A 17,046-nucleotide genomic window follows, 5' to 3' on the forward strand; every position below is an offset into this window, starting at 1 on the left:
CAAGTATTTGAAAATTTGTGCGGGTAATTCCCTTACTGCGCGCATTGCATGCATGCATTGCATTGCATTGCATTGCACGCATTGCATTGCATGCATTGATTCTGAGAAACTCGCAGGATGTGTGTTTACAAGGGTAAGCGTGATTGCTAGGGGTGTCAAGAATTTTGCGCATATACTTCTGAAGGTCACGCATTCTCATGTGCTTATTTAAATGTTTGTTGACACAACAAAGCAATATGCAACAACCTTATCTATTCCTGGGACTAAGATGTTCCTACTTTGAGGCACTCAAGCATGGTTGTTTATTTGCTGTCATTATCTGAAAGATATCGGGTTCAAGTTACTTTAAGCACAAGTCTGACTCAACGCTTCCTGTGTGTTCATCCAGACAGCGAGGCACTTAACCAAGCTATATTTCAGTTCTTATCAGATATTTTCTAAAGAGTAATATTACACCACGTAGAAAATAACTTCCGATTATCAAAACAAATGAGAGTGTCTTCGGATTGCATACGTAATCAGAAACGGAATGTTTCACACGTACAAGATGTTTTACAAATCAAAATCGCTTATATTGGTCAAAACTAATTCCCGCCATTATAGTAGAAAGCATGCTGGATTTTTCCACACTCGCACAGTACTGAATAGAAAGTTTACAATCTCTACGCATTAATATACAGACGGAGAGTGCCACGACAAATAGGTGTGAGCTAGACCTTACACCTTACCCAACTCTGAAGGATTTCATGATCTCTTTCAACCCTGGTGCATGTTTCTTCCACTGACGCCCTGCAACAATCCATCATTTAAGTGGTTGTGAAAATCCCAAAGAACCAGATAGATCCCACTTAACGTCCCCGTAGGTTGATAATTCTGACAGGTAGAACAAAAGACAAGCATTTTTCGAGAATCTGAGAGATAGTATCTCAAAAGGTTGAAAGCAACATCTCTATCATACAACAATAGAAGAAAAAAAAAAGTCCACTAGTCGTAGTCCTCAGAATCGAGAAGAGAACTTCTGAAATGAGAAGCAAAAACTCAGTTCACACGTACCATTAGCACTGACGCTGAAGAGGTACAATCGGTTTCCAGCGGCTGTGGCTGCGATAAGCGTATGAGGCGCATCAAGCTCGAATTGGTAATATGTTCGGCCGTCATACTGTTCGACATCCATATCCTTGACTTTTCCTTCAACATTTTGCCCAATTATCTCCGGTCCAAATGCCGATATAACCTTCTCTGGTGACCCTACGGCCTCAATTGTGGCATTATCTCCAATTGCTGTAAAAACGAAACTGTGTTCAGAGAAAGCGCGATTGACCAAACGATTGTGTATAATCAGACATCTACGTTCGTATAATCGAGTTCTTCCGAAAGTCGCATGCTTTTTAGTGCGTATGATCTATATAATATGCAATGGCCCAGAAACTTTGCAACAAAAACTTACTACTAGAGAAACGTAAGACAGGCGCCACAACCACACTGATGTTGCCTTCTTGAGCATTCTGAAATCGCAGATCGATTTCCGTTCCTCCTAGATCAGCAATAGACACTGGTATCTGGTAGCAAATCAATCAACTGTTAAAACCCCAATGACTTCCCAATTCCCGCTGATTGATCATGATCTGAGGCTGTCATAAAAGATTTCCCAAAGAAATGGCCAATTCCACCACTGATTTATCATATCGTTCACAACTGCTTCATTATTAAGAAATTTCAACCATCCATTTTAATTAAACTTCTTTATATTGTATACCCTAGAGAAACATATAAATTTTCAAACCCTCAATTCAGCCTAGATCCTCGTAGCTCAATAAGATTTCTCTTTATTCCACGATACCCAACACGCATCTAACAACGAAGGGTAAGCGCATAGCACAGTTATGTACTGAAATGCATAAAAGTATACAGTCGCCAAACCAGGCCAACTAGGATTCTAACGGTCGAACTTTGCATTACGGATAACACTAGAGACATAACAAAAATGACATGAAATTACAGGGGCGTTCATTCAGTATTAGAACGACAAAGGAGTACATTTTGGAACTAATCTAGAATTCTAATTAAAGATAAATTGTCGACAAACTTTGCTGCCTTGTTCAAATTGAAATTCTAGAGATCATGGTGCAATATTACAGGAACCATGCGATAAAGCGATCGTTTGTAAACTTTTATTAAACCTACCTCCTCCCAATCTTGAGGAACTTTGAAAGAGTAAGGAGTCATCGGACTCCACCCTACCCCGTGCCCTCCAGATTTACCATCTGGCCTTCTGTATGTTCTTAGTCCTGAAAAAGCGACAAGTCATTGCACTCCAGCCTTAGCATCCCACTCCCCCTTAATTTTATAACTGCAACACACTGAAACAAAACTCAACGCCACTGAAGGATCAGATAGAACTATAGATACAATAAAGAAGAATACAAATGCAAGAATTGACTGTACCATTCGAATCCGGCTCAGAAAGTCCAGGTATACGACCGGCCAAAAGCGTCTGCTGAACGGCAGAAGCATTCTCCGGAGAGAGGGCCACAGCTGCTAAAGCAGCTGCGGTCACACTCAGACCGGCCAACGCTCCTCTGCGGCTAACCACAACCCCAGACCTCTCATCTCCACCTCGCTGTTGTTTCGTTACATCCTGACTCTCCCCCTGCCCCGATACCTGCCAGGATTTCGCGCAAACCGGCAGCGCAGCAGACCTACTCGTGGAGCAATGACTCGAAACGCAGTCCAGCTTGCGGCCCGCCACAAATGCGCTCTCCGAGGCGTTATACGCAAGCACAGGAGTCAGAAGGCCCCCGCTCAACACAGCCATCCTAATCCCGCTCAATTCAAATCACAAAATATAATCTCCTTCCAACACTCACTCAAATTCGATCAACACAGCGACGCAATTCCAGAGACGCAAAATCTCCAGTAAGCTCTCAACTCCTTCCAGTAGAGTTGAGTTCAAATTGTCCGGGGGGAATGGATGTTGGTGGCAAGTGCACACTGCTGCATGCTCCAATGCCAAGTTCGGATGGATGGCGAGCAGAGCAAAACGGAAGGCTGTACTACTTCGAAGCGAAGGCTCCCACGTCTCCTCCTCCCCCGCCCCCTCATCGCAGCCACGAAACAATTGCGAGGCTCAGCGAACGACAAGTTCTTCCGTCGCCCTCCCTCGCCGCCCTGGATCGGGCTTCTTCGTCCATGCTCGCTCCCCTCTCGTCCGTCTACGTTCCGAATATTCTCTTTGAGTTTCGATAGAATCTTCTAGATTCTTCTCGGATGTTTTTTTGTGTTCGTTGGGTCATGTGAAAACTGATACTTCACAAACTGTGAATTTATTTGTTCGTGACATTATTTTGTGTCTCTCTAATCATGACGTGGATTATGAAGTGCAAGGGTAAACAATAAAGAAAGAAAAACTGGCACCGATTACATTACTGGGACTATAAAAAGTAAGTGGGGGTATCATTACGTGTTTTATTTTTAGGATTTTTAAGATTAAAATGAGTGCATTGAAAATTTGCAAGGAATCATTTTTGAAAAATAAATAAAAACTTAAGAATAAGATAATTATTTCTAAAACAATAGATCAACTAGATCTTATCAATGATAACCGTAACATCTTTTATAACATTTGCATACTGAACTTTACAATATATATATATATATATATATGATCTTCACATCTAAAATAACAGTATGCATTGATTACTATACAAAGTATCGTAATTATTTTATATGGTTCATTCTTTACACATTATGTTTAAATTACATACAAATGTTTCATTGCTGACTCTAAAAATTATGTAATAATTCTAATTATAAGTACTAAGTTAATCTTAGGTGAGTTCAATACTAACCAAAGACACTATAAAGAAAAAAATCCTAAATTTTGTAATTTTGAATGTTTTTAATCTAAGATAAAATAAAACTATTACATTAAGAGCTATTGTATAAATAGTCATTGTATACTATAACATATTACACAAAGTACCACCAATTACAAAAAAAATGCTTTATAAACACATTTATAAAGAAAATTATGAGACAAGCTATCTCCTACTCTATGATAAGAGAATCCAAGAATAAAAGTGTAGAAGATATTTAAGATAAATAAAATATAAATTTAGAAAATTAATAAAGTAAGCTTAAGAATTATATAAGCTCCATAGTCTTAAATTTGGTTTAGTTTTAGAAATAAAAAAGGTTGTATTTGGCAAAGGCATTGCCAATAATTTTATTTAATTATGAAATCAATTAATATTCTATTTTATCCTCATAATGTAAAAACATTGATAGTGATAATAATAAATACATTGCTTCAAATCAATCTTAAGTTTATTACATTGTAAAAGACTTGAATCATCTTCAACTATTAAAAATTACTATGTAAAAATGTACTTAAGTCTCAAAATCCATGAATTTTATTAAAATAAAAGTGTATACAAAAATTTGCTTCAAAATACATGACTTAATATGTGTTTTTCTTTACAATATACTATATATTAAAACTCAGTTAATATTTTTATAAGTGTATACAAATTTATAATTTATGGTGTTAAATTTTGATTGTCATTATAACTTTATTCCTTTTCTTTTTCTACCAAAGTAGTTTCCATTTTGAAAAAATTGCCTTCAATCATGTTTTTTTTAATATTTTTATTTATACATAACGTTTATTATATAATTAGTAAATATTTATATATTTAATTCATATAATAAATATGTTGAATGACGGCATCAACAATCGTCTTGTTAAAAAGCATTTTATACAATAAATTATATATTTATCTTACAAAACAAAGCTTAAAATGTGTGTTACTAAAGGCTAAAAGCACCCAAGAAAAATAACTAAAAAATTGATAAATAAATAGCTGAGATTTATTCTAGTATATCATTTTAATCAAGTCAAAGATCAATAAAAACTAAAACACATATATGATTAAAACTCACATTAATTAGTATATACGAACCATGTTTGCTTAACAGTAGAGCAAGTCTGTGATTAAAAAGCATATTGTAACATGCTAGGGTTAAAAAAAACAAAAAATAAAAGATTGTTAATTTTATATCAATAAAAATAAAAAAATGTTAACTGCTTGTAAATATCTCTATTACAATTTCTAAAAAGGATATCGCATCATTAATGATATTATTTTTTTACAAGCTCTTATTGATTTTTAATTAAAAAAGATAGAGGTTTATTTTTTTCAAAATAATTAAATAGTGTAAAAAATTTAATTAAAGAGACAATGATCTAAAAATTCAAAAAATATAGTCAAATAAATGATTATCTAAAAATTCAAATAGATGTTAAAAAACGAAGTAAAATTATTCTTTTTTAGAATATCCTTTCCAAAGCTTTTATAGATTATTCAATAGTTCTATTTGCGATATTAAACCATATATTAACTACATCCAATTACTATAATTGTAATTTTATATTTTTAACTTTGGAAGTAAAATAAAGACAGGCTGTAGTAAATATGCAAGAAAGTGTTTATAATTTTGTGTCTAAAAAATTGTATGTTATTATATAAAAAATATGCTGACTATTAGAAATAAATCTTATGTATTTATTCAAATTTATTTTCAAGAAACTGATTTTTAAATGTGATCAAACATATATATATATATATATATATATAGATAGATAATCAGTAATTTGTTATCCATCTACAATATATCTTGCTTAATTTATAACCTTAGTAGATAAAAAAATTATATAGAATAACCAATATTTTATAAATCATGTGGGATTATGAAATTTCAAATGTTTTTTGTGATCTAAGCAATAAAAGAGCATGAAATCAATGTAGAGTATATATGATACATATTATAGCTGCAGAATGGATTTTTGTGTCTCCTTCATCTTTTTCACGTCACAATTGCCAATATATGGAGTACTTATATGGTGAAGTGGTCAACTATCTTTGCCCTTGCAACAACAAATCATCCTCTATGTAAAGCCTACAAGTGTATTTTTTTAGAATAGACTAAAATGCAACAAACAAAGTTTTTAAAGCTAATGACAAAGAATCTCAACAAAAATTGGAAGATGATTATGACACCTTTATTAAAACTAAGTCCATCAATCTTGCCAAACTGCTATTGGACATTGGAATATTGTGCACAATTTATATTGTGAAAGATTGTAATCTAAAAGAAAAAAATCTCTTTGGTTGTTGAGCCTCTTGGAATTAGCACAATAATCATAAGATACCAACATAAGAGTTTATTGATTTTATTATTTTCTTCTCTTAAATTAAGTATTATAACCAATGCCATGCATGTGTATATTCTTGCCATATGTCCTTATTTGTAGTGCATCTTTCAAACCTTATAAATATCAAAGTTACATGTATAGTTGAGTTTGATTTATTATGCATTTATAGTTGACTTTTATATATTATAGTCTTTATGTAGAATAACAATTGATTTTAAAAACATATTTTAATAATAAGATTTTGATAAATATAAGAGCAACAATTATTGCATGAAATTTTGTGCCTACTATGAAGTATGTTGCTTTTGACTTGTGAAAGTGCAATTGTTTGTACAATTGATTTTAGAAAGTAAAAATGTGTGGTTTTTGCATTTGGGAGGTATAGGTACTACAAGATGATTTTATAAGGCTTATTTTGGAAGTATCAATAATTATTGACTTTATCATTATGAGTATGTTGTTATTGTTATGAAGTTTTTAGAAAACAAAAATAGAGACTTAATGATAATTTTATATTATAATAACAAACTACACAGTTCATTAGCCTTATACGTATCTCAAGCTAAATATCCTATACATAAAAAATGACCAATATTATATATATGGATTAATTTAAAGATAATACATATAGAGATGGCAATGCTTATATATATTACTGTAGGAGAAATAGTAACAAAATTATGAAAAATGACAAGATATTTATTTTTCATATAAACGTCAAAGTGTATTTTATAATAGGTGGTGAGAAACAATTTTAATAGTATGCCTTGAGAGGATATGGCTATAATTTTTTTTAAAAATTTATGAACCTTCTAAAAGAAGAAGTTGATATAAAAAATTGATATAATTAAGCAATATTTGAATTCTCACTATTTTCATTACCAAAAGCATATTTGAGAATTTTAATTAAAAATTGTACAATACAAGCTACAGTATTTAATATTTTTAAGTTTGTCGTCCAAATCAACACAAAATGTACTATCTTCCTACTTGAATTTAAAAAAGAAGTAATAAAATATATATATATATATATATATATATATATATATTAATTCAATTCTTTATACTATACATAATTAATTATTTAGCTTATAAAATTTATGTTGTAAAATTCTAAAATTACATGTTTGATAAAGAATCAAAAAAATTAAAGATTAAAGCTAAAATTTAATATATACAAAAAAATATGATGGAGGTCGAATTATTTGGAATTTTTTTGGCTATAATGTCTTTCAAGGGGAACATTGTCACTTATATACAATTTGTTCTATACCTGAAATCTTACTTCTTTAAAAGATTGTAGGAATTGTAAGAGTATATTCTATTTTTAATTTTGTATTCTAGTTCTTATTAATAGATGTTTAGAAGATGACACAAAGTGGCTTTTTATAATTGAATAACATTTGATAACAAAAATATGACACATGTATGACAAATATTGTTTGAATAGATTAATTTTTTAAAAAATCCTTTAAACACTAGATCTTTATAGGATAGAAAAGTCATTTTTATGGCCAAAATTTCTTTTTGTAAATGTTACCTATATAGACACATTTTTGCATTCAATTCTTAAATTATAGTTACAAAAGTGTATTTAGATATTAACTTTTATTTTCTACACAATTAGAAATTTGTATAATTTTTTATATCTACTTTAGCTAAATGATAAAATTCTTAATGACTTTATATGTGTACAAGAAGACCAATTGTTTAAAAATTACATGTCATATGACTCAGCCAAAATGAAGAAAGTTGTTAAAGATATTAATGCATTTATTAAAAAAAACTAAAATAACATATGGTGTAATAATTGCTAGTAAAAATAATACTTATGGCAAAAAAAAAAATAATAATATTGTGATAGATTTGGATGTACTTTACAAACATTTAAATTTGTAAAAAATTGTTCCAGGATAAGACTAGTATTACCAAGCTATCATATAACTAATATACAAAATTATTTGTATTAGGTAATGACTTTTATCAAATGTTTTCAATTCTCTATTTTAAAATAAGAAATTTTAATTGTCAATGCAAGCTTCAAATTCTCTTACTTAAAAAAATCTATGTAAAAAAAATCGCCTTATAATGAATATGAGACTAATTCAAGTTAATAACATTAAAGGCAATAAAAAAAAGTAAAAAAAAAAAAAAATTGTATAATATATTCATTGTGTTGGCAAAAGTAATAAGGTTTCTTATGCTGAAAAAATAAAAATAAAAATTGCATTCCTAATAGAATTTTTACATACATAATAAGTGTATGAACTAATTTAAAATGGATATTATAATATTGTTAACTATGCAAAAAACAAAAAATATATCTTAAATTCTACATTCTTACTTATCAATAATAAATAAATATATATATATATATATATATGTAAATGTGTAGGGGAATGTTAAAATGACCCAGGCTTTTGATAAATTAACCCAACAGTCTGAATCATCATACTTGTAGGGAGTGAAGGTGTGCTCTACGATCCCGAGGGCGCAAATGAGCGACTTGCGCGCAGACTGGTTGATGTCTTTGGAATTCTTAAAGGGGGCGATGAAGGGCTCGATCATGGCGTGGGTCCGCAACCTGACATCACAAGACATCGCTTCAGCTAACGGAAATCGTGATTACAATGCCAACGTCAGCGAAGGCTGGTTTGCTTTGCGACAATTTTTGTGGGACCAAAGGTGGCTGAGCAGTTACCAGGGGCTGATGACTTGGTGGAATGAAGCATTGTGGCTTAGAACGTGCGCTTTTGCAAGCTCTTATCCCCAATTCCTCTCCCGCCCGCCTTGACAGGGAGGAAGACTCAGGACTTCCAGCTACCTCCTTCCTTTCCTGGAAGAGACTACTCAATACAAACGGGTTTCAACGTCCTCCCCTCGGTCATGAAAAAGAGCATCTGGGCTGCGTAAGCTTGAGTGGATTTCAGGTCATTAATGCGCTGAATGTAGCCGAGTAACCGTTCTCGGTAATCCAGCACGAACAACCTGTTCTGTCGCAAGGCCTGGGTCAAGCAAAGCCGATACAAACTGTGAGCAATTGGTAACGAGATTTGGTCGCGCGTAATCAACAGGCTCTAGTTACGTGAGAGCAATGCATTTGTAGTATCATCTGGAGCATGCATTTCCTTCTGCTGCAATGTAAGTAGTGCCTTGAGGGTACGTCTAATTTTTCAAAGAGTTGCATGATAAAACGGACGTTATAATAAGCTGTAACCACTGTACAGTAAGAAGTAGTACTTCCACAACTGTTATTCTATTGAACCAGGACAATGAATTGTATGGATGTGTGTAGTTTACCTCTAGATCTTGTGCTGGATGTGAAATAGGATTACCGAGTACACAAAGATGAAATCCACGCAAAGTTGGTGACCGTTATGAAGGATCGTTTATTAACCCTCCAGTTCCCCACTTTATCACAACATGTGGAAACCTGAAATCGACCAGAGTATGATTACATGTCAGACCTGATTACACCCGATTATTCTATTTGTGAATTTCAAGTGATAGACATTCAAACGATGCTAGTGTGGTGTCCACACAGATCGCAATAGAGAAAAAGACCGTATGAGAGATGCCAGAGTGCAAGGCATACCTTATTCGAAAGCCAGGCTTTTTGAGTAAAGCTTGTGAAATTGCTCCCGTTCTGCACCCAAATGATGAAATAACAGGCTTCTTCTTTAGAGAATCGATGGATGTTATGTTGAACGAATTGCAGGAAACAAATCCATACAACTTTTTAACTGAGAGTAAGAGAACTCGGTCCACTCCGGCCCAGAAATCTAAGTAACTCTCTGAAGTATTTTGATATTGTGGAACCAGAAAGCGAACTTATGGAAGGAATTTATACACATGGGATGAATCTACAGGATTATGTCAATCTCACACTTCAATCAAGTTGGGAAGTTCTTCAAGTCATTCTGGAAACTCGTCGCTGAGATTTTTGTTGTTAAGATGCCTGTCAAGTTAGATGCATCAAGTCATCATCACCTGTTACAGTGGGAACAAGTTTTTTGAATAATAAATTACAAGAATAAAAACTGTATACGGTCAAACATATTGTGCTAACGCATATTATAGAAAATTAGGACCAGGTAACAATTGGCGGCGTGCAGTTTCAATTCCTGTGAAGGAAGTTCTGCAAGATGTAGAAAAATAGGTTTGGAGGTTAACTGACAAGGTATTTAGATAGGTGAGATCTCTCAGGTCAAGTATTGGCCCAGAGAATTGGTTGCCACTAAGATCACTGCACAAAATTCACATGAGCGGTTTAGCTAATCGGTCATTTAGACGTTCAATATTTAATTTTCCGAGTAAATTTCTGCAAGAAATGATATTCAGAGATGTGCTTATTGTGCATTCGTATCTTGCAATCCGATCGATCAGTGGGTGTCTGAAGGTTTGGGTTGGAGGTGTAGGAAGGAGTGAATGGTGAGTGTCGGGGATCTGTGCTGGAGGTTGCAAGCACTACATCGCCGTGATCGTAGAGCAGACTTTCATTTCCCAGAAGTACGCTCTCGAAATCCCATCGTACAACGCTTAGAAGGTCGGACATGGGAGCTGGGGGGACGACAACTCAAAAGCGGGGGAACAGGGAGGCGGGGTCAGGACGGGGATGGCGGCTGAGAACAGGGAGAGGGCTGGGATCGGGGGGGAACGGGGGGAATGGGGCTGGGAACAAGGATGGAAGCTGGGAACGAGGGGAATGAGGATGGGGGACAGGAGGACGCAATGATGGTTTAGACAGTTGGGTCAATTTAACACAAGTCTGGGTCATTTTAATATTTCCTTATATACATTTATAAGTTGAACTTTCATTTTCTATAGAATTGATTTAAATCAATAGAGACTTTGGATACAAATGTTTTATTTAAAATTTAAGGAAAAAAATTTAGTAAAACTTGAGCTTTTTATAAAATTAATAAATCTTTAAAATATATGTATTCCTATCTTAGGGTACCATTTATTAATACCTATGTTCTTTTATGGACAATTATATATTCTTTTTATTACAAGAAGAATCTAAAAATAGAACCATTTTTATTCCTTAGTGATGAATACAAAGGATATATTGTAGATATTATTCATTATAAAATGTTTGAATGATGAATTTTATGTTTTATACCTCAAGGATGTTTTTTACATATTATTCATAAATTCAAACAAGGGGCCTAATGCTCCAATCCATAGATATATATATATATATATATATACACACAAATTATATATTCATTTAAATACTATCTATAAAGCTTTGAGTTTTTTAACGTAAAATAACAAGTGTTCTAATATTATTTCATTGAAACATATAGAAAATTAATTTAGAAATTGATTCCATAAAATTAATAAATTACTTTAATAATTATATTCTTTGTACATTTTTTCAGTATATCTTTTGCTTAATTACCTAAGGAAAAAAATAAATAAATAAATAAATAACACTTTGAAGAGTACAAAAAGAGAGATCGAAGAATTTTCCTGCTTTAATCCCTCCAATTCAGCGTAGTATTTAACTTTTCGCACAACCAAAGGATGAAATGAATCATTGGAAAGAAATTCACCATGAGTCGATTTAGCACATGAAAACTGGATGAACGGAAGGAAACGAATGAACGCGCTGGTTGCGAAAGTGGATGAAAAAAAGAACGATGGCACAATCTGCCAATCCAGCTCTGGTGCACAAGGATATTGGCATCTGACGCCACCAGTCGTGGGCGTCAACAGTGGATAACACTGAACAGTGGGCCGATACCGAACGAAATCAGGCCCTCTCCGTCGGCTTCGTCCACGACGACGACGATGACGACGGAATTTCGCTGTGCAGTGTTTCGCAAACCCTAAACCTCACGCAGGTCCCCCGCGTTGTGTTGTCTCAAGCTTTCACACACAAACAGGAAACAGGAAGCAGAGCGACGTGAAATGTGCGTGTGCCTGAGTTGGCAAGTGAGTGGTGCAAGAAGATAGTGAGTGATGCCTGTTTTTGGATTCGGGGCGGGGTGTTGTCGATTTCGGAGCTTGTTGTAGAAGAAGAAGGAGCTTGTTGCCGGGGGGGGGGGGGGGCAGGCACTATGAGGTTCACAACAGGACCTCCTTCAGGAGCGTTACAGAATGGCTGTTACCACAATGGCGTGGAGGGGAGGTCCAGAGAAGTGGTTTCGGCATCGGGGAGCGCTGGGGCCCAATTCTCTGCCCGCGCTTCTGCAGCGAGATTGCAGGTCAGTCGCGGTGCGGGTTCGAGGGATTTGGGCTCTGTTAAGAGTGGCGGACAGGGGAGACAGGGGAGACAGGGGAGGTGTGGGAGAACGGTGGCGAGTTTGGGGTGTGATTGGCATGGTGGCGAATTATCGCAGGGCAGGGTAGAATGCATTGTTGGAGAGGGATTTGAGAGGTTGAAAGGGCTGCAATTAGGATGGAGAGAAGCGGGGAGAGGGCGTGGGAGGCGATTCCAGGTAGTGCCGCAGGCTTTGTTGCAGTGGAATAGGAGGCCTGAGCTTGTGGGGGAGATTCCTAGAGTTGTAGTGATCACGTCAGGGAAGGGAGGAGTGGGTAAAACGACCACCACTGCCAACCTCGGGATGTGTCTTGCGCGTCTGAACTTTAAAGTGGTCGCGATAGATGCAGATGTCGGGCTCCGGAATCTTGATTTGCTGCTTGGACTTGAAAATCGAGTGAACTACACGGCAATGGAGGTTCTTAATGGAGAATGTCGGCTCGATCAGGCTCTGATAAGGGACAAGAGATGGACGAATTTTGAACTTTTGTGTATCAATAAACCCCGGTACAAAATGCCTCTTGGTTTCGGAGGAAAAGCTCTCACGTGGCTAGTGGATGCCCTAAAGAAAAGACCCGAGGGACAACCTCATTTTATCTTGATTGATTGTCCGGCAGGTATCGATGCTGGTTTTATCACTGCGATCACTCCTGCCAAGGAGGCAATTCTCGTCACTACCCCTGACATCACCAGTTTGAGGGATGCGGATCGAGTGACGGGCCTTCTCGAATGTGATGGTATTAAAGACATAAAGATGGTGGTTAACAGAGTGAGAAGTGATATGATCAAGGGTGAGGACATGATGTCAGTGCTTGATGTGCAAGAAATGCTCGGTTTGCCTTTGCTGGGTGTGATACCTGAGGACTCGGAAGTCATCAAAAGTACCAACAGGGGTTACCCTTTGGTGCTGAAGAACCCGCCTACACTAGCGGGTCTGGCATTGGAGCAGATGGCTTGGAGATTAGTGGAAAAGGACAGCATGAAAGCAATCTTAATTGAAGAAGCCCCTCAGAAACGTAGTCTTTTTCCTTTCATGGGTGGCAAGAATTGATAATTTCAAGTTTTAAAGTGTTGCACCGGTTTCTATGAGTTCCAGAGCAGGTACATTGCTTATTGTAGAATTGTATACTTCATATGCTTCCAGAGTAAGGGTTTTTTCCGATCTTTCCAACTTTGAAATGGTGGTCAAATGCAGATTCTTGACGAGGAGGCTAGGGTTGCCTTTTTGGACAATCTGACCTAGTTTTAAATGTGCTAATTTATAATCTGCTGTGTCCATTCAGTGTGTCGTTTTTCAGGTTGAATCCTTTAAAGTGTCAATTTTTTGGGGTGTTTTTTTTTTTTTTTTTTTTTTTTTTCATGATTAAATGTTGTATCAGTTTTGCGTCCACTCCCTGTAAAAGAGCGTTCTTTATGCGTAATACTTCCGGATCTTGTTTTAAACAATATCGAGGCTCCCCAATTATCCAATGGTAATTTAATCGTGCCCTACAACGGCAGGATAATACAATTCCTTACACCCTACTTGAGCTCAGGATAGAGAGAAGCAAACTGCATATATGGTCCATCTGGATCTCTGTGGCTGTATTATTCACGATGCTTTCCAGAAAAAAAAATCTGAACCTCGAAACAGTAACTGCCAGAACGACCAGCTCTCTCTGTAAGTATCATAGTGACGATCTCGCTGGATTTTTTTTTAATCAATGTGCATAATTTGCGCAGTTGCGGTGAACATAAACGGCAGCCCTGTTGCACGGTTGGTGGTGAGAACAGTCAAGCGAGGCTGAATAAAAAGACCTCTGCAGCACGCAATTCTTTTGTAGGATTTATGCTATGTGTAGCATGGCTCCCATGCAGGCATTTGCAGTTAGTTCAAAAGTGGGTGATTCTTCCGCCTAGACGCTGATCCATGTCATAGTGTACTTAGCATGGTTGAAGAAAACGTCAGGGATATGCCGATGTTGCACTCACACACGTACCTAGAATTTCTCGCCAGATCATTCTAGTGTACCTTAGAGTGACATAATTACGTATTGACCTGTGCTAATCAAGCTTAAGAATCGGTTATGAGCAGAAGTACTTAAATTCAGTTGTATTAGGGATCAAGCGCACCTTTGCTGTCGCAGTCTGTCAGATATCGATTCGCTCGTTTACGTGGGAGGTCCGGCCATGCATTCACGAGAATTGCCAGCGTTTCAGCTGGAGAGTGTACTCCTGCTTTGCCTTCACGAGCATGATCGCTCTTTTTTGACTTCCTTCCAACCAGGTCTTGCTCAGCAGATGGTAGATCACTTCACAACAGCCTCTCGAAGACAACTGATCATCTCCAGCCAAGTTGAGACCAAGTTTTAAGCACGAGTATAAATTCTCTGTGAACCTTCATACTAGTCATTCCTGGACTGCTTCCAGCTGATGTTCGTGGACAATCTACGCTAATCAGTTCCGATTCACCACTTCGAGGTGGCCAAATGGGGGTCAAAGTAAACTGTTCTGCTCGGGAGCAAGGGATGATGCCATCCGGGACGCACTGCCTCTCTGTCACCATTGACATGACGAAGTCCAAAGCCGCGATGGTGTGCATCATACTCTTGGCGTTTCTGGCTCTTTCAGTTGTTTGTAAAGTCTCCGCACACCAATTAGACGATGCCTCTGATGGAGCTGTGCTGGAGGAGGTGGCGGAGGTAGCCCCAGCTGCGACGCGCAATCGAGTCCATGTCATTCGATTCAGTTCGGGAAGCCGTTTCGCAAGGGCGATCCAAACGGGTGAGAATTGATTATCACCCTGTAAATTAAAGACTTCAGCGTAAATGAATTCACTCGAGCTCAGAGTACATTGGCGGAGGATGTCTGCTCATCTTTCATGTAGATAAGTGAAGTGAATGCATGAATGCTGGCGATTCGGAACCTAAATCGCAGGCGACATGAAAGTATGAGTGCCCTCGTCACGAAGTACTAATAACTCTTCGAAAACCACCATTCACCACTCTTGGAATATTACCCATCACTCTCGAATGGTTGGTCTCATGCGTTTCATGGCGCTGTCTGTTTGTTTGTGTGTGATTGATGATGGTTCAGAAAACGGTGAGGAGAAAATTAGCAAGGCGAGCGTCAGAAAGGTCTTACCTGGAGGCATCCTTGCGCGGCGCCTGCGAGCCCTCTCGGATGCAGATTGTAACGCTGTCGCAGTGGCAACCAGCTTCAGATGGGCTGTTCACCACCCAATGGGGTCATCCGACGGCTCTGCAATGCGTCAGAAAAAATCACGGCTCATATTACGACCCATCAAACTCTTCATTCTCTGCAAAAAGGTCAAGAACGCGAGAATCGGTGACGTTGCAGCGTTGTCTCCCAAGCGAGCAGCTCCAGCAAACCAGCACATCATTCCCATTGAGAACAAACATAGGCGGTCATTGAAGGAATTCAAGTCCAACTTCTTCCTCAAGCGAGCAGCTCCAGCAACCCCAGCTTCAACCTCTGCGAACTCTCAGTTTTCCTTTCCACCCTTTCCAACATCATTCCCTCCTTTCCCACCTCTCTCAACTGCAGGTTTCCCTCCTCTGCCATTCACTCTTCCTGCTCCGCCTCTTTTTCCAACACAGCCTTCGACTGCCACATTACCTCCAGTTCTGTCAAGGCCATCCGACCTGCCGACACCCTTGTTAACACCTTTGCCACCAATCCCTTTTACCAACTTTATCCCCCCCTTACCATTCCAAATCCCACCGGTGTCGCGAGTGCCATCTTCCAGCTCGGTAAAAACTCTGCCACGGACCCCATGAACATCGCAGCAGACCAATGAAGATGACTAGTATAGATTGCTGAGCTTTCAGAGTATTTCTCTTGTGTTAATACAATTTGATTCACATGTTTTAAGATTTCCATCCCGTTCAACATGCTCCTGATCAAGGGACTGGAAGTGCTGCATTTCCAGTACCCACTTGTTTTAATCTTGTCGTCTGCATTCATCTCTGAAGTGTGTATATAGAGTTCAGTATTTATATGAAGACAGTTCTAGAAGCCTTTAAATTCACCAGCATTCATGTTGATATTCATCAGTAGTCTGCAGATTTAAGTTTGGAACGAACGAAAAGGTACAATGTTAGCATTGTTGAAGTGATGTCCTGGACCAAAACTGAAACACGCCCATTGTAGTGAGAGTCCTCGCTTTTCAGCATGATTTGTGAAGAACAGTACGTTGGTTCGACTGCTGCACGGTCGGAGCACTCAACAATTTCAAAAGATCTGTCAGAAGTGGAATGCTAGGCAACGCTTTAGAAAAGTGTTACTACAGTTTTGTCGTCGTGACAAAAAATAACACAAGAACCTGAATCAAGATCTATTAAAATTCTAAATAAATTATTGGCCTAAAATTTGCGCCTACATCAAAAATGAAACCTTGGACACCATTATTGATTTAGGCGCATATTTTAGGCCAATAATTTACGGATTTTAGATTAAAATTAGATAAAAATAAAAATAAAGTAAACCACTTACATCTCAACTGTTGACATTCACGAAAGTTTTCATGAAAGTTTATTTTACTTTTGTTATTATTTTCATG

The 17,046-nt window shown here is 37.0% G+C and overlaps 3 protein-coding genes across 3 annotated transcripts; 2 read left to right on the top strand and 1 right to left on the bottom strand.

Annotated features, from left to right (window-relative positions):
- Positions 1-477: 477 nt before the first annotated feature.
- LOC112281726 (psbP domain-containing protein 4, chloroplastic) lies at positions 478-2,958 on the bottom strand. The gene is made up of 5 exons (XM_024518603.3): positions 2,446-2,958; positions 2,185-2,288; positions 1,448-1,559; positions 1,054-1,281; positions 478-789 (listed from the first exon to the last, which is right to left on the bottom strand). The coding sequence occupies exons 1-5, from the start codon at positions 2,813-2,815 to the stop codon at positions 725-727; spliced, it is 879 nt and encodes a 292-aa protein (XP_024374371.1). The 5' UTR covers positions 2,816-2,958; the 3' UTR covers positions 478-724.
- A 9,131-nt stretch (positions 2,959-12,089) lies between these two features.
- LOC112290905 (septum site-determining protein minD homolog, chloroplastic) lies at positions 12,090-13,763 on the top strand. The gene has a single exon (XM_024537753.3). It carries the CDS (start codon positions 12,283-12,285, stop codon positions 13,534-13,536), a length of 1,254 nt encoding a protein of 417 aa, XP_024393521.1. The 5' UTR covers positions 12,090-12,282; the 3' UTR covers positions 13,537-13,763.
- LOC112290917 (uncharacterized) lies at positions 13,444-16,379 on the top strand. Its single transcript, XM_024537758.3, has 3 exons — positions 13,444-13,586; positions 14,208-15,248; positions 15,561-16,379. Exons 2-3 carry the CDS (start codon positions 14,954-14,956, stop codon positions 16,262-16,264), a joined length of 999 nt encoding a protein of 332 aa, XP_024393526.1. The 5' UTR covers positions 13,444-13,586; positions 14,208-14,953; the 3' UTR covers positions 16,265-16,379.
- The last annotated feature ends 667 nt before the right edge of the window (positions 16,380-17,046 follow it).

This window comes from Physcomitrium patens, chromosome 1 (genome assembly GCF_059467195.1).
Source record: "Physcomitrium patens ecotype Gransden chromosome 1, ASM5946719v1, whole genome shotgun sequence".
Lineage (NCBI taxonomy): Eukaryota > Viridiplantae > Streptophyta > Bryopsida > Funariales > Funariaceae > Physcomitrium > Physcomitrium patens.